We start from the raw sequence: 22,910 nt of genomic DNA, 5'->3' as shown, positions 1-22,910 counted from the left end.
GGATACCAAGATTTTCCTTGTGCTTCACTTTCAGTGTGTTTTTAAATTGCACTCAGCACTATGCCGTGCTGACATCTAAAAGATTAATAATAATTAATTATAATAATAATTAATATTCAACCCAACGTTTTGAAGTCAAAAGCTTATCATCAAACATGTTACTCAGACATCTCCTCCATGCCTGCTTCATGCCCTGGGGGACGGGGCTATGGCTCCCTACACCTTCTAGCAGATCGTTACATGGAGAAACCTTTAATACAAGCGCGCTCATCCACCCAGGTGTTCACTGGTGTTCACTGTTCATAGACACAAACCACACCTTTCTTGGCTGCTACCTCAAAGCACATTGTGCTGCACAACAACACTCAATATTTAGTATTTACTGTTATTTACACTTAGCTAGATTAATGTGATGGTGTTGTGCTTATTATGCTGCTCTCTTTTTTTCCTTGTTTTCTCTTTTTTTCCTCTCAACAGGTGATCCGGGAGATCTTTTTGCTTTTTAAGTGTCTTTTCTCACTGTCCCTCTTCCCTGTTTTTCTTTTCCTTCCTCTCTTTTCCCTTTCCTATCTCCTAGCCATGTCTGTCCCTTTTGCAACAACTGAAAATAAAATAAAATAAATAATAACAACAATGGTCAATCAAATAGACCAATACCGCAAGGTCGTGATGATCCACTTGTTAAAGTAAATCCGTTGGATATCTTTGTTGGCGTTCAGACAACAATTCTGACGGCTAAAGAACCAAATGTGACAGGCAAAAAAGAAAAGAAAAGAAAAAGACATGTTACTTAAAATCTTGCATAAAATGTGTACCCTTTGACCTCTCTGTGTGTTAGAAGAAGAGAAGGCAAAAACAAAAGCAGTCAGTGGATAAGTTTTTGGTCTCTTTGTGGTGCAATCATCCTTAATAGGACTACAGAAAGCAGAGACTCTTTATATTTGACATGTGATTAGTACAACAAATTTCATTTATTTATTTTTACAAGAAACTTAAGAGGTGTGTGTTAATTGGAAGCATCATATTTGGTGTGAGGTTTGGATAGCTGGAAGATTCTGCAGCACTGACTGAAACCACCCAGAACAGCACCGATACCCATTTACAGAGCATCAATAACACTGGGGACTATTAGAAAATACCCACTGTGGTCTGTGAACCCTGCTGTCATCTGGAGACAAGTATCTGCTGTTGCTCCAAAGGTGAATCTGAGGGGAAACATCAGAGCATGTTTCTTTTCTCAGGTTTAGAGATTTTTAAACTTATATTATATTATATTATATTATATTATATTATATTATATTATATCACACACACACACACACACACACACACACACACACACACACACACACACACACACACACACACACGCACACGCGCGCACGCACGCACGCACACACACACACACACACACTCTCTCACACTCTCTCTCTCTCTCTCTCTCTCTCTCTCTCTCTCTCTCTCTCTTTATAAATCCTATCAAGCAAGCAGCAGAGCTGTGTGGGCAGAAAGTTGAAGAAAAAGCAGCAGAGCTGCTTGCCAGTACATTCTGCTCAGCACCCCAGACAGCGAACAGCGAAGAGAGCTAGAAAACAACTTTCAATCAATACTGGACAAATACTCAGGAATCGGAAAACAGACGTGACTTTGTTCGGGGACTGATTATTTGAATCTGATTACAGAGAGACTCTGACTTTTCCTCTTCTAGACATAGTAAGCCCGTTCTTGTCTTGATCTCTGCATAAATCTTTACTCTGCGCGATTTAAAAATGTTCTCCTTTAAACGCATCGAGCCTTTAAACAAAGGCTCAAGATATTCAACCTTAGCACACACATTCATTAATGACACATTCATAATTATAGAGCGTGTAGTCAAAAAGATGTGTCGTGTGTAAAAGCGGTGGCACCATTCACAGCTTGACGCACAACACGCCGGATGACTTGTGAGTGGTTCCAAAGTCAGATCAAAAGAGACGTAAACAGTCAGATCTATTTAAAAAAAAAAGAAGAAGAAGCAAAGATAGAGCTGACAAATACAGCACATCATCATCTGTGACTCAACTGCTTACGGTCTAATTCCTCATACGACTACACTACTGTGAAGCTACGTGTATGATACGCTAGGATGTGGAACACCTGCCTCACTGGAGTTCGCTCAGGGCGCACGGGGCGCACACAAAGCTTTAGAATTATCGGAGGAGTTTAATGTAGTGATTATTGGTCTTTCTTGTGCACGGACTGTTGATTGAGACAAACTGGATTGTTCCTTTTTATAGTTCAAAATCACCTTTTGATCGTTTTACTTCACATTTTAAAGCGTGGGGGCTGCTCCGGCTTCTGTCTCGAAAGCATGGGAAAAGAAGAAGGAGGAAAGAGTTTCTTCTAAATCACTGGAATCAAGCCACCACATGGACTGTGAACAATGGAGCAACAAGACCAAAACCTCTGGCATCCCTTTTCATCCGAGCTCAACTCCTCTACATCCTCACCTATCCTCTTCTCTTATCCTCGCCTTTTCAACATCTCCTCCAACATTTCCACTCAGAGTGTCCCCTTTCAGGGCAGCAGCACTCTGATGACCGCAGTCATATCCCTCACAGTCTTCGTGGTGGGTCTGACCGGCAACACTTTGGCGATCTATGTGGTGCTGCGCTATGCCAAAATGAAAACAGTCACCAATATCTACATCCTGAACCTGGCTATGGCTGATGAGCTGTACATCGTCGGGCTCCCCTTTCTTACCACACAGAATGTACTCTCCTATTGGCCCTTTGGCTCTTTCCTGTGCCGCGTGGTCATGACTGCAGACTCCATGAACCAGTTTACGTCTATCTTCTGTCTCACAGTAATGTCGATTGACCGTTACCTGGCTGTGGTTCATCCAATCCGCAGCACCAAGTGGAGACACCCCCGCATAGCGAAGGTAGTGAGCGCAGCTGTGTGGGCCGTTTCCTTTGTGGTGGTCCTGCCAGTGGTCATCTTCTCTGATGTGCAGGTATATAATTCAGTCGTGTGCCAGTGAAAACTTCAGATAGGACACCGAAGCATGGTAATATGACCGCTCCTAAAGCGAGAATTAAGCACTGGTTTAATGGCCATATTGGTAGTTGTTACAGATTAATAACTACGTTCCTCTACAATCTTTGAACAAAGGTATTTTTTTAAAAGAAGGAACAACTATAAACGACAAATGTTACCAGTAAAACAAAAACTGTAAATAATAATAAGAAGAAAAAGAAATAATAATAGTTACAAAAATCCAAGCTAAATGTCACAAGAGGGTTTTTGTGAAACATGTTAAAAACACTGAATTTTCAGCACTGTTAATGGTACTATTTTTTTTTTTTTTATAAAGTGTGTTTGACCTTCACGACTGTTTGCTAAAGTAAAAAAAAACATTTGACAATAATATGTTCGACTGTTCTTTTGGAGACTACTTGGAGTTCTAGCTCACTCCCTGGTATTTCTGTATTTGTGTTAAGCTAAGCTAAACATAATTCCCCATTCTTTGAAATATTCATTCACATAATGCAGTGCAATGCATTTCGCTTTAGCAATGATTCTAATTGCAGTATAACAAAACAAACAAAAAAAGCAGGAATTTGATGGAGGTACTCAAATCAAGTGGTTCCCAAATAGTGCAACCAGTGCACCATGAGGCACCATCATATTTTTTCAAAACCATATGTTATGATTATGCAATATACAACTGCACTTCAAGTTGAATGAGTTGTTATATTATCATGTCAATCTTTTCTGTACACTCACTGAGAGGTAAATATAATATCCTAAAAATTCTTTGAACGAACGTGTCTGTCGGTGCACCTTGGATGAATTACCAGATAATGAGAAGCATTACAGTCTAAATATGCCCTGAAAGCACGGAGGTCAACAAATAAGAAAACTAATTCCTTTCCAGTATGGTCCAAACCACCACATAATATCTCAAATGTAAGATGTCTTACTGCTTCTGCTGAAACAATGGTGTCAACAGTCTACATGTGTTATCTGTCATGAGAATCTGGCTAATGCACATTTGGTTCCATGCAAGATAAAGAGCTACGTGCCAACTTAACCTCCTTTCCGAGAAAATCTTTTCCTACTTCAATCAATATTAACTGAAGGCACAAAGAACATTTGTTTATGGTCTGGTAAAGTATCCAGTGAGTCAAGACAGCTAAGTCAAATGCTAGTCAAGTGGTACCACCACACCGAAAGTGTGATGCTAGGTCTAAGTGCTGGAAATTGGCAGTCAAAAGTGCCTTTATTTGATGATTCAATGTGAAATAAAACACTATCAAAATGCCAGCTGACATGGAAGCTGTTTATTCCACAGACATGAATACAAGTGTATTTGCAAAGATGCACTTGTGTAAAGTTTATGAAAAAGAAAAGTGTTTCTGCAACAACAATTTAAACGAGCAGACATTGTTAAGCTCAAAGACAGACAAAGCTGAAATGGCTTGGTATGTGCAAAGGAGGGATAGTGGATATATCGGACAAAGGATGTTAAACAGGCAGCAGTCATGCAGGAAGAAAAGAGGAAGACTAAAAGATAAGATTCATGGATATAGTGAAGGAGAACGTGCAGAGGGTTGGTGTAGCAGAGGAATAGGGTGAAATGTGGGCAGGTGATTTGCTGTAGTGACCCCTAAAGGAGGAGGAGGATGAACAAGAAGAAGTAGAAGATGAAGATGATGATTGACATTTAAAATTAATGGATGTGATGGAAAGCAGTGGATTAACTTCCAGATTTTGTTGTTGACTGTCTGTCAGATTCCGATTCAATTCTGAATTTACTTTATTTGTTCAATATTCATTTTTCTTTAGGATACATTTAACTCCTGCAACATGATCTGGCCAGAGCCGAAGGATGTGTGGTCAACAGCCTTCATTCTCTACACTGCCACAGTGGGTTTCTTTGGACCACTGCTCATCATTTGCCTCTGTTACCTTCTTATTGTCATCAAGGTAGATATTTCATGAAGCTCATTAAAAAGCACATTTTTAAGTTGATATTCTTTTCTCAGTCAACAGAAAGGCACGATTTCCATCCTCGTCATTATAATTCAAATCTTTTTATTGTTATTTTGCAGGTGAAGTCCTCTGGGGCACGGGTTGGTTTCTCTAAACGCCGACGCTCAGAGCGCAAAGTGACCCGAATGGTGGTGGTGATTGTGGTGGTGTTTGTGCTCTGCTGGCTGCCGTTCTTCATCATCAATATGGTCAATCTGGTGGTCATCATCCCGGAGTCCAGTGCCACTGCTGGCATCTACTTCTTTGCTGTCATCTTGTCTTATGCCAACTCATGTGCCAATCCGTTTCTCTATAGTTTCCTATCAGACAACTTTAAACAGAGCTTCAGAAAAGTACGTTGAATTTCTTCTCACCATAGCAGTGCTGTTAAAGCCCGCTAATTAGCATCTTACATCTTGTTTATCTGATCTCAACTCATTGTGTTTGTTAACTGTTGAACTGTTGTGAGCAGTGATTTTTTAGAAGGTAACATCAATTTCTACAAACTGCATCAGTTTGACAGTGCTGTATAAGAATAGGAATATAATCATAGTTTAGGGCTCTATCTATTGCAGCTTCATTTTACTTTAAATTATGTTTTCATATCATTTTTCATCTACCAATCACAGCAGGTGATTCAACACTGCTCAAAACTGTGGTTACTAAAACATGTCCACATTTTTTTTTAAAGAAAAGAGATGTTTGCCTTTAATTTAAATGTCATTAAATTCATAAGAAATGTTTCTCCCACATTTTGTGAAAAACAATCATTTAAAAATTATTAATTTTTTATTAAAATAGTTTTTTCAGCAACCATCAGTCTGGAGCAAAGCTGGCATGTATTGTGGTATCCAGTTTAGATGTCCTGATAAATGTCTATCATCAGAAAAATATATATATCAAAGTTAAAGTCAAAATATCCAATAAATTAGAGTTCAGCAATAATAAAGAATAAATCTACAATATGATTTTTTGTCATTTTTTGGATGCTGTCATATTGTCAATAAATTTCCCAAAGCTGATCCAAGTGCAGAGAGAACATGCCAGACTGATAACAAGAGAAACAAAATCACTCGCTAAATTAAAAGACCAACTCCAAAAACGCTAAAAAGCAACACATAGAAATCCCTGGGAACTAAGGGAGAAAAAACAACAACTTGAAAAAGTGTGAAGCAAAATAGGCTGAATTTATACATGCTGGAGAAAGTGGCGATAAGACAGAGGTGAACCGTATTAAGATCAAAACAATACTGAGCGTGTGAAAAGGAATAAAAGAGCTAACCTTCAAATTTAAAAAGGAAGGTAATCAGAAAATGTCAAGAAAACAAAGCAGTGAAGAATAAACTCACACAGCTGGGTGAACACAGAAACACAAAAGAAAAAGCGGAAAACGAGCAACTTGACAGACACATGCCTGTCAGCTATGATTATTATACACCCCTCCTCTAAAACCTTAAAGAAATGAAAGAATATACATGACTAATTTCACATAACTAGAATGAGTTTGATGGTTCAGACTATCAGCACAAAATAACAACGTTATTAATAAAAGTATTGCTTTAATTTAGAAACAAAAATAAGAAAAAATTTGGTTTAATATCAGTGTTTTCACTTTGTTCTCCTTCCTTTGGGCTTGGAAAAGGATAAAGGCTTAGTTTGACACTCCCTACTGAGTGTCTGTGTCTGCAGTTGGTATGGACACCTGTATGTACAAGAAGAGGTTTACTGTTCTGCTTTTTGTCTCTCTGTTTCCTAACAGTTGCTGCCACTGAGGAAATGTTGTTGTTTTTCACTATTACCTTGCTTATTGCAATTCTCTTTCTCACTGCCTCGGAAGCCTAGACTACAAATTATGTGACCATGTTGTTAAAATGTTTTGTTGCAGGATTAGTTAAACTCTGTCTCCCACAGTTATTAAACAGTGAAGCCATGAAGCTAAACTCAGTATTAATATTTTTCGAATACAGAAAACATGAAAAAATATGTTTTAGTGAAATATGTGTAAGTAGAAAAAAAATCAGTGATATGGTTTCACTTTTTGGTTCCAGTGCTGCTATCTAGGATTGTTTTACCCCTATGGTTGAGACTCATCTTTAGCAGTATTATTATTCTGGTTATAGAGTGCAACATTTTTATTTCAAGTGTATTACAATCCTTTTTTTCTGAAAAAACAAACCTGGATCCAGAATACTGTTATTTTCTAGTCTGTACACCTTCAACAGTATGTTATGTTGCAGAGAAGGCTGATGTGTAGCAACCCTCTAAAGATAATAACAGCACTAATATTGTCATGACCCTTCAGGTGCTGTGTGTGAGGACCATGAGGTGCGTTGCCAATGATGTAGATGATGGTGACCCCAGTGTCCCGCGCACTGAGAAAACCACAGCACAAGACTGCATCCTGCTGTCCCCGCGTAACCAGGTCTATCACGATCCCCAGAGCAGCCAGGTAACCAGTGTGTGTGCTCATGTGGAGCTGAGGTGATGGTATGTATTGCATAATGGGAATTAAAGGGATTTGGAAAAATAAAAAAGAACAGAGATTTAAATCAATTTAGTGCAGCACTAGATCAAAAGAAAGGCATGTGTTATTTTTGTTTCACTAATATTAGAAGAACAGTGGAGACTCTCTGCATCATAAGTGCGTCACTTCTGTATTAATCAACAGGCAGGTGTGTGCATTTGTGTGTGAGAGCAGCTAATTGAAGGTTTGTGAATTAATGCTGCTGCAGAGGCAATGATTAGAAAAAATTCTGAAAGTGCCAGCGAAAGTGATTAGGTTTAGAGGAGGGAAAGAGGGAAGAAAAAGCTCTGACTCAGTCTGTGCAGTGTGGCGCTTCATGGTGTCCATTTAGATAACTAGTACAAGAGCAGTGAGGTGCATTAGATGACAGAGTGGCTCTGATGAGGCTCTTCCAGTGCTTAATCAGCTTTTCAAGGTTATATAATGCCAACTTTCTCCAAAAGTCACAGAAATTATGGATGCGCTTTGTGTAGGTCCCTTTGATCCAAAAGAGGAGAAATCATGAGACTAATAGGTATGACAGGAAAATACACGCAGGCAAAATAAAGGGAGACGTGGAAAAGAAAACATAAGAAACAAAAGTAAACGGTTAAAACTGGAAAACAAAAGAAAAAATGTTATTTAAATCACACCAGGGACCAAATACATAACAGAGTGCCTCTGACTGAAAGGCGGTGTTTATAGATTTTTATGCCTCATACAGATGATGATGATGATGAAAACAGCAGATCTAGTGTGTCATATAAATCAATGATGACAATTGTGAAAAAAGAAATCGCTTACAGTTTTAGTCTTTAAACGTTTCTCGTGGCTCATAATGGGCCTCTGCACACATAAGCACAATCGGTCTGTGTTGCTTGACATATCTATATATTTTTAAGATTTTGACCATTTTACGAATAAAAAATATATTTAGTTTCAATAAGTAAGAACCCACTGATTTTTTTTTATTGCAGTCTTGGAGATATTTCATTTGGTTGAGTAAATAAAACCCCACTTACAAAAACAAAAGATCAAACATCCACTGCGTGCATTCATGTCATGCCTCTTTTTTTTTTTTGTAATTTCTCTATTGTCTTCCCCTTTTTCATGTTCCCATCTTGCTCTTTCTTTTGTTCTTCTTCTCTCTGAAGATCTCACCTCACCCGCCGGGCTCACCAACGACTCACACTGCAGCAGACCTGCACCTCTCCACCCCTGCATGTAAGTTTCAGTCCACTTACCCAGGAACCGGACCGGCCACTACCACAGCAGCCTCGATGCTAAACTCTGTTGTAACTGCAGCTGAACCTCCCACAGTCACTGCCCTGACCACTAGCTCCTCCTCTGGTTAATTAGGGCCACATGAACAGTAGCAGAGAAACTCACACATGAACTGGGAAAGAAAAACATATTTTAAGGATTAAGTGATCAAAGTGGCAAAATCGATGCTTTTCTGCCTTTTTGTCAACTATTTTATTACTACCACACACACTTATTCTACATCCATTATAGCACATTGGTGGAAAAAAAAAATCACAACATTTTTGTTTATCAAGACCAATTTTGTTCCTTTCAGCAGCCTGACATAAGTGCCTTTCCAGCTTACTCCTTTCATTTTATGTTGGTCATGTAACACTGAAGAATGTATTTACCTATCAGTACCAAAAAGCCTCTTAGGACTTATTTCATTTGGTGGATGTAATTTCCTGCAGGTAGCAAATATGAGGGGTTTATTTGAGCATTATAGGGTCCTCTCTACAACAGCTTTAATCAAACAGCGCAGTAATTCATCATATTTTCTCGTTTCCAACTGCTGCTTATTTCTGCTTTCTTACTTAAGTGGATAAATTGTGATGATTGAATCCGACGTCTGTATTTGCTTTGCGTAAAAGTCTTTTGTGATCTCATTTGCGTACCGTTGAGAAGTTTAAAAGAAAAAGGAAACAAAATGAAAAACGGCTCGCTTGTCTTTTCTCAAAGTAAATGTGATGCTTTGGCAGCTCTATGCTTCTCTGTAAATATGTAGCCCCCCTTAAAGCTAAAACGCCTGACATTTTTGGATATATGCTTCTTGCATTTTGTTTTTGTGTTCATGTGATGTGTGTGCACAGTAAAGATAAACTTTATTTGATGAACTGGCGATACAAGGTGTTTTGCAAAAATTACCAAAAAGAAAAATAGAAAATACACAAGAGAAAAAGAGAACAATAGCAATATTATTCACAAGAAAGGGACACATTTAAACATTAAAAAAGACCTTTCAACACATTATGCAAATATGAGTCTGTACAAGTGGGTTTTTAAAAGCTTCTGGATTTGACACAGCTGATCTGAAGGAGAAGGTATAAAAGTCTGTTCCACATTTGTTTTAAGCCCTTTTAATAGGAACTGATTCTCTGATGTCAGGAATCTGGGCACAGAATAATAGGTTAGCATGTAAACAGAGCCATTCCAGGTAACAGTCTGGTTATTTGTGCCTGTTTTACTTTGCTCTACCCAGTGTATGTATTTATTTTTTGTCTTTGCAAGAGTTGCGATGTAGCAGCATATGTTGTTATCAGCGCTGTTGGGTGTAAAATAAATGCTAGAGTAAATCAGATGAGACAGGAGACACTGTCTTTGGCCTTTGCAATTGCATCTAGATCATCTTAGGTACAATTTAAACGCTTAAAGCAAACTTTAAAGAACAAGTTTGAGCACAGCTTCTCCTTTAGTGGTAGTATGTCTAAAGTATTGATGTATTATTATGTATGTATTGTTTATACATTTTCTGGCTGCCATGTCTGTAAAGCCAACAACCAGTGACTGAAAACCAGTATATTGTTGAGAATATTCATTAATGCAATTGAATACTGTAATACAATAAAATAACTCACAGTAATGGGATTAGTTTACTGCAGTAGACAATCTCGCTGATGGATTGTGGGTGTTTTCCAGTCACTTTTTCATTATGTACAACGAAAGAAAATTCATATTAGTGGCACAAAGAGTGTGAGTGTAATGGAGTGGAGGCAGTGAATAATGTAAACTAATAGAAGCAATGGAATAACAAAAAAAACCAAGGCTGATGAAAAAGGCTTTTACATGCAAATACAGCAAATGTGATGTATATTTCAACTGATATTTATAGCTGTTCAGATGTGTCATTGCTATGTGTTTTTGGGCTTCTTTTGAATAAAAGATTGTGATTAAAAACAGAGAAAGAGAGTCTGTTGTTGATACTCAGACACACTAATTACACTCAGTTATATTTATAAAGCACTTGTTCACAACAGGAGGCAGCACAGTAGTGCGGTGATTAGTACTGCTGCCTCACAGCAAGACTGGTCCTGGGTTAGAATCCACCATCTGTGCGGAGTTTGCATGTTCTCCCTGTGTTTGCATGGGTTCCCCCTGGGTACCCTGTCATGCAGGTATTGGGTTTAAATTAACTGGTAATTTTAAATTGCCCATAGGTGTGAATGTGAGTGTGTATGGTTGTTTGTCTCTCCGTATTAGCCCTGCTACAGACTGGGAACCTGTCCAGGGTATACCCTACCTCCTGTCCTATGTTACCTGGTATAGGCTCAAGTCCCCCTGTGACCCTGAATTGGATAAGTTGCATAAGTGGAGCAGAATGTATGGATGGATAGTTCACAACACCAGTTGTTTCAAGCCACTTATAAGGACAAGACTCCACAATATTACCTTTGTTACGACCCGGCTCAAAGCCGCAACATAAAAACGGAGATGAATAACAGAGTGTTAGTGTGAAGAAGCTTTATCTTAAAATGGCATAGCAGGTTGGCTCAAATGGCTGGTACCACCAAGGCAAAGACTAGTGAGCTCTCTGGACGCTTGCCTCAGGTATGCTTTTATCCACACCTGACTAGGTGTGGCCAGCACCAGCTGAACACACTGAGCAGATTAGAGGCTGCAGAGGGACGTAACAACCTTAATGAGCAGATGATCCTTTGCAAGCAAAGACATGGTGACAGTTGGGAAGAAAAACTTCCTTAAAGCAGGACGAGAGGTCTAAAAGAACCAGGCTTGTAGGTCTGCCATTTGCCATGAGGGTAACAAGAAGACAGAAAAGAGGAGCATAGAGAGACTCTGACAACCGTAAACCTATTAGTTTATGGACATTATGGAGAAAAATCTGTACTTTTAAGCAGGCTATGAGAACCCCATCAACTAGAGTCTTTACAATCTTGTAGATTAACATTTATCTAAAGCTTGGTCAGATTTTTACACCCTTCATGCCACACCTGAAAAACTGCCACAAGATCTGTATTTCCATACTCTGCACAGGTAAATGGCCTGTATTTGTATAACGCTTTACACATCCAGTCATCCACCCATTCACACACAGGTGATGGCAAGCTACATTGTAGCCACAGCCACCCTGGGGCGCACTGACAGAGGCGAGGCTGCCGGACACTGGCGCCACCACCTCTGACCACCACCAGTAGGCAACGGGTGAAGTGTCCTGCCCAAGGACACAACGACCGAGACTGTCCAAGCCAGGGCTCGAACTGGCAACCTTCCAATTACAAGACAACCTGCCAACTCTTGAGCCACGATCGCCCCATCATGATACATTGCATAAGTATGATGATAATATAACCTCATGTTTAAATAATGAAGAAATGGTACAAATGATATCCTTGCACTGAACAAGCTCAGCTCGTATGTGCAGGTACAGTGGGGCAAAAAAGTATTTAGTCAGCCACCGATTGTGCAAGTTCCCCCACCTAAAATGATGACAGAGGTCAGTAATTTGCACCAGAGGTACACTTCAACTGTGAGAGACAGAATGTGAAAAAAAAATCCATGAATCCACATGGTAGGATTTGTAAAGAATTTATTCGTAAATCAGGGTGGAAAATAAGTATTTGGTCAATAACAAAAATACAACTCAATACTTTGTAACATAACCTTTGTTGGCAATAACAGAGGTCAAACGTTTACTATAGGTCTTTACCAGGTTTGCACACACAGTAGCTGGTATTTTGGCCCATTCCTCCATGCAGATCTTCTCGAGAGCAGTGATGTTTTGGGGCTGTCGCCGAGCAACACGGACTTTCAACTCCCGCCACAGATTTTCTATGGGGTTGAGGTCTGGAGACTGGCTAGGCCACTCCAGGACGTTCAAATGCTTCTTACGGAGCCACTCCTTTGTTGCCCGGGCGGTGTGTTTTGGATCATTGTCATGTTGGAAGACCCAGCCTCGTTTCATCTTCAAAGTTCTCACTGATGGAAGGAGGTTTTGGCTCAAAATCTCACGATACATGGCCCCATTCATTCTGTCCTTAACACGGATCAGTTCTCCTGTCCCCTTGGCAGAAAAACAGCCCCATAGCATGATGTTTCCACCCCCATGCTTCACAGTAGGTATGGTGTTCTTGGGATGCGACTCAGTATTCTTCTTCCTCCAAACACGACGAGTTGAGTTTATACCAAAAAGTTCTACTTTGGTTTCATCTGACCACATGACATTCTCCCAATCCTCTGCTGTATCATCCACGTGCTCTCTGGCAAACTTCAGACGGGCCTGGACATGCACTGGCTTCAGCAGTGGAACACGTCTGGCACTGCGGGATTTGATTCCCTGCCGTTGTAGTGTGTTACTGATGGTGACCTTTGTTACTTTGGTCCCAGCTCTCTGCAGGTCATTCACCAGGTCCCCCCGTGTGGTTCTGGGATCTTTGCTCACCGTTCTCATGATCATTTTGACCCCACGGGATGAGATCTTGCGTGGAGTCCCAGATCGAGGGAGATTATCAGTGGTCTTGTATGTCTTCCATTTTCTGATGATTGCTCCCACAGTTGATTTTTTCACACCAAGCTGCTTGCCTATCGTAGATTCACTCTTCCCAGTCTGGTGCAGGTCTACAATACTTTTCCTGGTGTCCTTCGAAAGCTCTTTGGTCTTGGCCATGGCGGAGTTTGGAGTCTGACTGTTTGAGGCTGTGGACAGGTGTCTTTTATACAGATGATGAGTTCAAACAGGTGCCATTCATACAGGTAACGAGTGGGGGACAGAAAAGCTTCTTACAGAAGACGTTACAGGTCTGTGAGAGCCAGAGATTTTCCTTGTTTGAGGTGACCAAATACTTATTTTCCACCCTAATTTACGAATAAATTCTTTACAAATCCTACCATGTGGATTCATGGATTTTTTTTCACATTCTGTCTCTCACAGTTGAAGTGTACCTCTGGTGCAAATTACTGACCTCTGTCATCATTTTAGGTGGGGGAACTTACACAATCGGTGGCTGACTAAATACTTTTTTGCCCCACTGTATGTGTCTTCTTTCCCTGAAAGGTCTGTAGAGACAGCCCACCTAATGACCACAGACTGAATGTCAGGTTAAATCTCCTTCACTACTTACAGTAATGCTTCTGACTCAGTACCACAGCCAAATGTACAATCTCTTTATGGCATAATTTTTTTTAATTAAACATTATTCTAGTCCCCAAGGACATCACAGGCATGACTGTTTGTGTGCATTTTGATGGCAGGCGATAGCTGTTTGTTTTGCTGTTGTTTTGTTGTTTTTCTAATCTGCTTCATTATCTCAAATACACAGCTCTGAGACGAAAGAAGAATAGATGAACAGTGGGCATCGCTTGTTATTCACAGACCTATTTACTAAGCAATATCAAGTAAATAGCAAGCACAATAATACTTATAGGGTCTGTATGTATAATTGTAGGGTCTACCTTACAATATAAAGCGCATTGAAGTGACTAATGTTGTGATTTAGCGCTGTATAAATAAAATTGAATTGAACTGAAATCTAGACAATATCTTGTTTTTTGCAGCTTCCCATTCTAGTGGTTTTTTGATTTATTAGTTCAGCTGTGAGCAGAGTTTCGTTCAAAATTCACTAATTTACATCAGATTTAATGGGCAGACCTGCTGCTGGCTATAAAATAATTAATACGATTTTGGTGAGAGCTGATTCCAGTGGGAGACAGGAACATGAAGTAAAAAGAAAACTGTTTCCAAGGAGAGATGTGTAAAATTTAAATATAAACCGAATTCACTTGTGAAATCGGAAATGATTTAAATCTTAGATTTAATGAAAAATGGTCAAATAAAACATATAAAGGCAAAAAGCCACCAAACCTTTCACGAATGGCTATGGCCCAGGGCTCTGAGATTGAATTAGGAACACTTAGGAATTTTAATTGATGACTGGCTCTCTTTTTTTCTCCACCTCACATTCAGCAACAGGGGAATAAATAAGTCTTAAGAGTCAAGTCTTGTCTTTGTTTTGTGCCATTATAGAGACTTGCTGCTTCCACTTTTGTCAGTGCTGCAATAACAGTTTTATTTACACGTATGAATCTTTGCAATGCTTGGATATGCTGGTTTCAGTTTCCCTGTAGCATAAAGATTCATCACATACTGTATCTTAGTGGCCTTCTGTGTTAGATGACACTGTCTTATCCTTTCAATTCAGCCATGGATTCAGTTTTGTATTAAATTTAGTTTTAATTCAACTCAATTCAACACAATTACATTTTTCTTTATATAGCGATAGCAATGCTTCTACTGAAGAAGTGCTTATATTAATGCTTATATTAAGTCCAGGTTTTATTGTAAGTGGAAATAAACACTACAATTTACAAAGTACAAATAAATTCTTATTTTGCCAGTCTCTCTTAATACAAAAAATTAATACAAATTCTAATAAAAATAGAAATAAAGAGAGAAAAATACAAAAGGAAGTGGAAGTAATAATAATAATAATGAAATTCATTAAAAGACCTGAGCTTGAAAGACCTGAGCCTGATTACTTATGCCTGTGTGCAATTTTGCAAACAGATAATCAACAAATAGCCGATAATAATAGTGCACTAACAATGAACAGTAGTGATGTGGTGGGATAGGAGCACTGCTCAGTGTCTTACTCATGGCCTGTGGGGAAAAGCTATTTGAGAGTCTTTTAGCTTCTACTCAAGGCCAGAAGTGTGAACAGGCCATGTTAAGAGTGTTTATTGTCCTTAAACTACCCGTTTCTCTCTCTCTGGTCCGAAATACCAACTTATGTCATGTGTATAAGTGTAAGCATGTCTTCATTGCGTTTTATGTATTCATATTAATGTTCAGTGAGTGTAAGCTGTTTCTTCATTGCCTCTGTATGTTATAATCAGGTTTAATTCATGCATCTTTTCACTGAGTTCTGAATTCAAACTATCTCACTTCTGATTCTTTCCAAAAATAATTTCACATGTAACAATTTGTGTATGTGTGTTTTCTATTTTTTGTTTACCTCTTTGTTGTGATCTGGTGGACATCTCTAAACCATCATGAGTTCAGGCTTCAATTTAAACCCAATTATACCCTGTATTCTCGCAGTCGTACTCCTCTGGGCTTCACCTCTCACTGGCCCCTGTGCTCTTCTCTTCACAGTGTCCTTTGTGGCCTTAAATCTCCAGCAAACACAATCTGTTTCTTCTCTGTTTCTTTTCAGTATTTTCCTTTTAGATTAAGTCCCAGCCTGGCAAAATATCACATTCAGTGCCTTCAAACAGTCATGTCACACTGTCCTTACCAGCCTGCAGTTCACCGTGCATGTTTTCATCACGTGGTTTCTTCCATGCTGCTGCTGGTGTCGTCAGTGTGGTTTCAGTGTTAATGGTTCAGTTGCACTGTCTTTTGCCTGCTGTTAATTCTTCAAGTCCACGACGTTCTGTCGGTCTTCAGCAGGAGATTAACTGTCCTTTGAGCTTCTTCTCAGGATGGGGACAAAGTGAGAGGTCAAGCTGTAAAATTTTAAGCCAAAACCTGGCCTGTTTTCCTCCCAATTCTGTTAATCTATGGTTTTGCCACTGTACTCAAGGTTCCAGGTTGAGAGGAGTCCACCTGTATTGACACACTAAAGCATACAATTAATATCCTTTTCATTTCTTTTCTTAAAACTTCCATTTGCTTCATCTGCCTAGAGTTTAACTCGTCTGTTTTCTCTCTCTGGGTGCTCACTTGTCACAGTGAGTCTCCTTTTATGGGCAAGTTCCTGTGACACACACCAAAAGCAAAAGCCTGCGCTTTCTGTCTACTTTGCACAGAGTGTACTCAGAATCAACAGAATCAGCACATACACACTTAAGATTATATTCAATAACCTGTGTTAGATATCATAACCTAATTATTACACTAATACATTTTGAGTCTCAAAAATACCTTTAAACTCTCAGGGATGCAGATTTTGTACCCATAAGGCCTGCTGGTCCCCACAAAAAAAAGTAAACTTCCAGTTTTTGATCCCCGCAAAAATATGTAAACCTAGTAGACACACACACACACATACAATTCACAAGGTTTACACAGAGTCACAGAAGATGATAAGATTTCATTAATTTTGTTGTTATGCCTCAAAAATGAATTTATAATCTCAAAAGGTTTTGTTTTGGGTTAGTTTTGGAGTTTGCACAGGCTGGTACAAGTCTTTATCAAATTCTCAAAATGGATGATTTCACAAATAATAAGCGGTTGATCTGTGAGCACGCAGGTCTAATCATAATTTTTGACACTGGTGTACAGATGTAGTTCCATACATATGTAACACACAAAGCAAAACAAATGGAACAAAAACTGTGTGTTAGTGTGCACATAAATGCAGGTTGCTCAAGATTTCTCTACTGTACATCCACAGTCACATGATACTGCTTAGGTTGCAGACAGAAAATATCAGGCTGACAGGACAGAAGCAAAAATAAATATGAAGTCACTATAATAATAACATAATTGCAGCACAGGTAGCACAGAAAGAACAGATATATACAGAAATACATGAGATATATGAGGAAACTCTTGCTGTGAACTCTACCTTTCACTTCAGAAGTTTTGTTCCTATATTTAAAACATGGAAACTGTTTCATTTATACAATGAAGTCACTGTTTTCAGTTCCTAAGGAGAACATCTGAGAACAAATGAATGTTCATTTGTATGAAATGGGTCTAAATTATTTATTGCAGGAGTAGACACAGAAAAGACAAGAAAAGTTGTGTGTCAAAGGATGATGGAGTGCGGATGAGGCTGCAGAGCAGTGAGGGAGGCTTTGGTGATGGCTGAGAGAAAAAAAACCCCAAGTAAACTGAAGGAAGTCAGAGGATGGAGTCAGACAGAGAGGGGAAATGCAAGAATAATCAAGATATAGGCAATACATGATTGTTTGAAGAAGAACAGCCATCTGCAAAAGAAGAAAGCCTGAAGGTTAGACTGAAGTGGTCTGGCATTGCAGAAGTGGCAGAGCTGTATATTTGTAGAGCGCTGCATTACGGAAATAAGGTGCAGCTTTTGCAGTTGATACTTGTTCATACTCCTTCTTGATCTGCAATACAAACAACACAGACGACATTAGAACCAAAACAGTAAAACTGCATGTTGTGTATGAGCTGAAAAAAGCTGAAATGCCTCTTGTTTAGTGTGATAGTAATTCTGTGTGGGTTCATCACTATGAGTGACCCCTTTCATGTTGCATACTATTTGTTCTCAATGAATACATATTCTCCTCTTAAAGCTTTAGATGGCACTGAATTGTTATTTTGCCTCATTTCGTTGTGGTTACATAACCTTATTTGAATTAGTTCAGCATCTGTTTTCTTTTTTAATTTCAGAAAACGTATTACCTCAAATAACAAACTCACTTTTTCTTTCGAGCTTCAAGGTTGCAGCCTTCTTTCTTATCTACACTGAACAGGAAGCTCACAACTTCTCGAATCATTCGAGCCATTCATGGCTGTGACTTTTACAACCATCTTTATCTGCACAGCTGACGACAGTAGTCAGTGATTAGCGTTACAATGACTATGACTATATATGACTTTTAAAGAAACACAATTACAGAACATGATTAAATTCCTCCTTTTGAATACTGTTGAGAGGCAATGAACATGACTATATGTAAGTTTTCATCTCAGCAGTCCATCATGTTCAAACTAGCATCCAGATTCATTTTGGTTTACAGATTCTTTCACTTTAGTCTTGAGTATCTTTCACTATATCCTACATATGGAAACACGTCCTAGTTTAGCACAAACTCAGCCATAAGTCATACTTCATAGAGCAAGTTTAATTACTATACAAACAAATCTGCACTTTTTTCTTGGAACCTGCTAAATAATCACTCAAATTACTGTTGTAGATAAAGTGAAGGTTATAAAGAATACAAAATACAACAACAAGATGATAGAAATATAATTATAACAATAAAAAAAATAGGCTTGTGCTCAGAATATGATTAATAGCAGATGGATAGATGGAAAGGTCTGTGAAAAAAAATTATGGTTTAGAAATTTTCTGCTGTGTTGGGTTGTACATACAGCCATGTGGAACTGGACTGATGCTACCGATATAGGATCTATGTTCATTCAACTAAAAAAATTTTTTTTAAAAACCCTCAACTTGATATAATCTCCCTCCAGGGTTCTGTAGGAAGTGTCAGTCAAAGTATCCTGTAATGGTCAGGGATTAATTTTCTCAATATAAAATCTCTGAAATATAAAATATCTATTTAGAGTTTTGGTGTGTGGTGCACTTTTTTGCACACCTTAAGTTAACATTCTTCTATCAAATGTGCAGAAAAACAATATTCTTCTTTGTCCTCAACTTTTAATCAATAAAACTGCTACAGCAATTCTTAAAAAGTCTGCAGGCAGCCATGAATATTGCCTTAGGCTAACAAGCGCAAAGTCTAATCTGATTCTGGTACATGTCAAACATATCTGGCACCCAGGCGTACTCCTTTGGCATGCATGCAGCAGTTTGGGATGTATAGGAAGAGAGGAGAGTAAGAATCAGTTGGAAATAAGTGGGAGTCAAGTCAAATGCTCTGGGGGCTGAATAATTAAACCACTACAGAAGAGCCAGAAACTGCAATTTCTTGGGACTGGCTCTAAAAGTAAGCCAATCTCGATAGACTCCCATTTTAAAATGTTCATCTTCAGCCATGAAAATAACATGTTAGAGTCTAGTTCCAAAGCTAAAGTTAATTTACCTTACAGTTTTTACTGTAAGGTAAACTGTATGTGGATTTTTTTATGTTTTGGGGTTTTTTTTCTGTTCTTTTTTTGCTCTTCTTATGGATTATGTTATGGCTAAAAATTAGAGTGTGCTTTGATGAATAGTATTTGAGCACCTGGTTGTACCTGATCACTGTGGGCTAGGCTTTTCGGTCACTGAACTGGACCTCTGGACCACGAATGTGCCTTTTGGAGGATTTTTTTATATACTGCATTTTCCGCTCTATAAGACGCACTTAGAATCCTTTAATTTTCTCAAAAATCAACAGTGCACCTTATGTATGAATTCTGGTTGTGCTTACTGACCTCGAACCGATTTTATGTGGTACACGGCGCTCAAAATCTGTCAGAAAATGTTTTAGTACGACTTTGGTAAGCTACGAAGCCACACCGCTTGATGGATTGTCGGAGCATTGTAGTCAGGAGTCTCGCGGAGTAATCTGGGTTCAAAACTCAGTCAGCTTCAGGTCTCAAATTCAATCAAACACTGCAGCATCACTGAGAGGTAAAAATTGTCTATATTCTTTCATCTTTAATAAAATGATCAGCGTTGCTGCTTTACCAGGTGTAACAATTAAGTTTAACATCCAGGCATCCATGAAAACAGAATTTATTAAATTTAACGAAGTTAGAAGTTAGCAGGAAGTTAGCTTGTTAGTTTCCACCTAAACATGATATAGCATGTTCATGACTGAGAGATTTCTGAAAAAATTAAAACCTACAGCTCTGCTATCACTTCCAACATAAATGAAGACAGAAAACTAAACAGCAGTGATGTTTGTAGGGTTACTGAAGTTGGGCTAGCTGGTATATAATGATGTGCTACGTGATCACTAGCGACACAGCTATGTTAGCATAACAAACACAGTGAAGCTAGAGGACGAACCCTAATTTTTCCCCCCACTCGTTAATGAGAGGGTTCCCGATGGTTAAGGACAGAGGCAGTCGCATGGCAGGATGCTGTAAACGGACCAAACTTCAGTCAGAAGAACAACTGCGATAATCCATCCACAATATGAGGTTGGTCATTAATATACTGCAACAACATGGCAATAGGGCAGCTGCAAGAGAATTCAATATTAATGAATAAATGGTACGGAAGTGGAGGACCAAGAAGAAGAATGAGTTGAGTAAAATTTTATTTATCTGACTCTTTCATTTATAATCCGGTGCGCTTTATGTATGAAAACAGACCCGTTCATAGACAGTGCGCCTTATAATCCAGTGCACCTTATGATCTGAAAAATACAGTACCCTGCTATGAGGTACACCCCATCCAAGATATGCTTCAGTCACAGCTACATCGGTAAGGCCTGTGGAAAAATCATAGTTAGTTACCTCCTGCAGTGATAAATTAAGTACTTTGGCTGGTACATACTTGGATATCACATAAAAGTTGAGGTTTTGCTCTGAGGCAGTACATACCACTGTATTAAACTGCAGAACAGCACCCATAGAAAATATTAGTTTGTTCCCTTATGCTAGCACAAAACCAAATATCTACAGTCAAGTAAAAACTTTTTTCTTGTACTCACCCAATGACTGAACATAGTAAAAGTAAGTAGTGTAGTGATGCAGTATTAGTGAATATGAACATGTGTACAAAAACATTAAAACATTTTCTTGTTATGCTGATAGTAAATGCAAATATGTTTACCTTCTTTTCAAAATGTTAAAGCATATCAAGGTTAAATATATCAAAAAACATTTGCATTCGAAATGATGAAGACAATTTACTGCAAGGCTGCTGCATTAGTAACAATTCAGTGATTTATATAGTGACATGAGGTTATATTTTAGAAATGATTACCAGCAGTAACAGTGAAAGAAGACATTACATTTCTGAATGCTACAATGAAAAAGGTAAAGAGCATGTAAATTGCCCAAAGAGAAAGTCAGATGTCATGTTTGAAAGCTATCTTAGGCTACGTCCACACATACACGGGTATTTTTGAAAATATCCACCCTGGCAGGCATTTTAGAAATCTCCGTTTTCAGTGACCGAAAACGCCGTTTACGTGTGGTCGAAAGGTGCAAACGCATAGAAAAATCTGCGTTTTCAAAAATACGTGTGGACATAGCCTTAATCTTAAAAAGGCAGAGGAGCTCTGGGAGGCAATTAACATGGCTCGAGACCAACCTTCTCACACCCTGAGTGAACCGCACTTTAATCATCATTACATAAATATTGCTCTTTGAATGAGACAGAAGACAGAAACCAAATTAAGTCAGCTGATCCTGAGAAAGTAATCCAGTGCATTCCAATGAGGCCATGCTTCACAGTCTAGCGGTCATACACCAGGCTGATTTCATATTCCATCTAATCAGGTACTTATTCCAGCTCTGCAGCGTGAACACTGTTAGATGCCAAGCAGGGAAAATCCCGTTATTGACAACAATGTTTGTCAACAAGAGATGGCTGTGATAGAGAGGAATAATTCAATGCAGAGATTATATGAGGCTCATTACGGCTTACAAAATAGTGTGAAATTACATTAACTGCAATAACAGGCCAGTAATTGTCTAGGAATGTGCAAGAGAGAGAAAAGCAGGAATGAGTTTCTTCTGAACATAAATAAATGATCTTTTTTCATTTAATCTGTTTTTTGCTCAAAGCGAAAATTTTAACTTCAAGCAAAAATATTAATCTTTAGCCATAAAAAAAAAAACAAACAACATACGTCTCAGTAAAAGATATTTTCATTTCAGATTGAATCCTGATATTTTTCTGGATTATTTTTTAAATAAATCATTCATTTTCATAATGTTGCCTTCAACATAGTGAAAAGGAACAGTGATATCGAGTGATTACACAAAACATGCTTCAGGGGTGTATGAAAAATTGGGCAATATGCCAAATTAGATTAAATTGTCTGTCTTAGACTCTAATTGCATTGCATGATGTTTAGTCGAATGGTTAAGAGGTTGTTGTTGTGTTTAGACAATGTGTAAAGCAAACAAAAACATAATTATGTTTGTTGTATTTGTACTATCTACTAATCACTTATATATTTTCTGATGCAAAGATGCAAAGATATTGTGCTGTGAACGACTGGAGTGACTGACTGAGCAGGTGAATTAATTACTAATGGTTTAATGGTCTATTGTTGTGTAGTTGTAGCCTTCCATGTTATAATTGCTGTTAACTTAAACACTTAATTAAAAAAAATCATTAAATAAAATATATTGAAATATTTCAAGCCATTTGCAATGTTTCAGTATTTTACAAATAATCTGCATTTTTCTGTTGCTCGGTAAATTAACCTAAGTAATTGAAATGTATTATTTTTGCTGACTTATTAATGTGCATGAATTCACATGAAATAGGTTAAACAGCTTTACAGGATTATAGATGTGTGATTCAGCTATACC

At 38.4% G+C, this 22,910-nt stretch overlaps 1 protein-coding gene across 2 annotated transcripts; it reads left to right on the top strand.

Annotated features, from left to right (window-relative positions):
* The first annotated feature begins 1,514 nt into the window (after window positions 1-1,514).
* sstr5 (somatostatin receptor 5) lies at window positions 1,515-10,688 on the top strand. 2 transcript variants are annotated; one of them, XM_086296554.1, is made up of 5 exons: window positions 1,515-2,923; window positions 4,831-4,971; window positions 5,097-5,369; window positions 7,319-7,465; window positions 8,674-10,688. In XM_086296554.1, exons 1-5 carry the CDS (start codon window positions 2,423-2,425, stop codon window positions 8,872-8,874), a joined length of 1,263 nt encoding a protein of 420 aa, XP_086152680.1. In that variant the 5' UTR covers window positions 1,515-2,422; the 3' UTR covers window positions 8,875-10,688. The 2 variants fall into 2 exon arrangements, with proteins under 2 accessions (XP_086152680.1, XP_086152679.1); XM_086296553.1 differs by having other exon boundaries at window positions 1,515-2,995.
* The last annotated feature ends 12,222 nt before the right edge of the window (window positions 10,689-22,910 follow it).

Source organism: Aulonocara sp. 'chitande type north' Nkhata Bay, linkage group LG6, assembly GCF_057382095.1.
Source record: "Aulonocara sp. 'chitande type north' Nkhata Bay isolate Kocher_YH1m ecotype deep benthic linkage group LG6, A_spYH_male_GT1.1, whole genome shotgun sequence".
NCBI classification, from domain to species: domain Eukaryota; kingdom Metazoa; phylum Chordata; class Actinopteri; order Cichliformes; family Cichlidae; genus Aulonocara; species Aulonocara sp. 'chitande type north' Nkhata Bay.
Note: the sequence above shows the minus strand (reverse complement) of the source record. Positions and strands in the feature narration are given on the sequence as shown.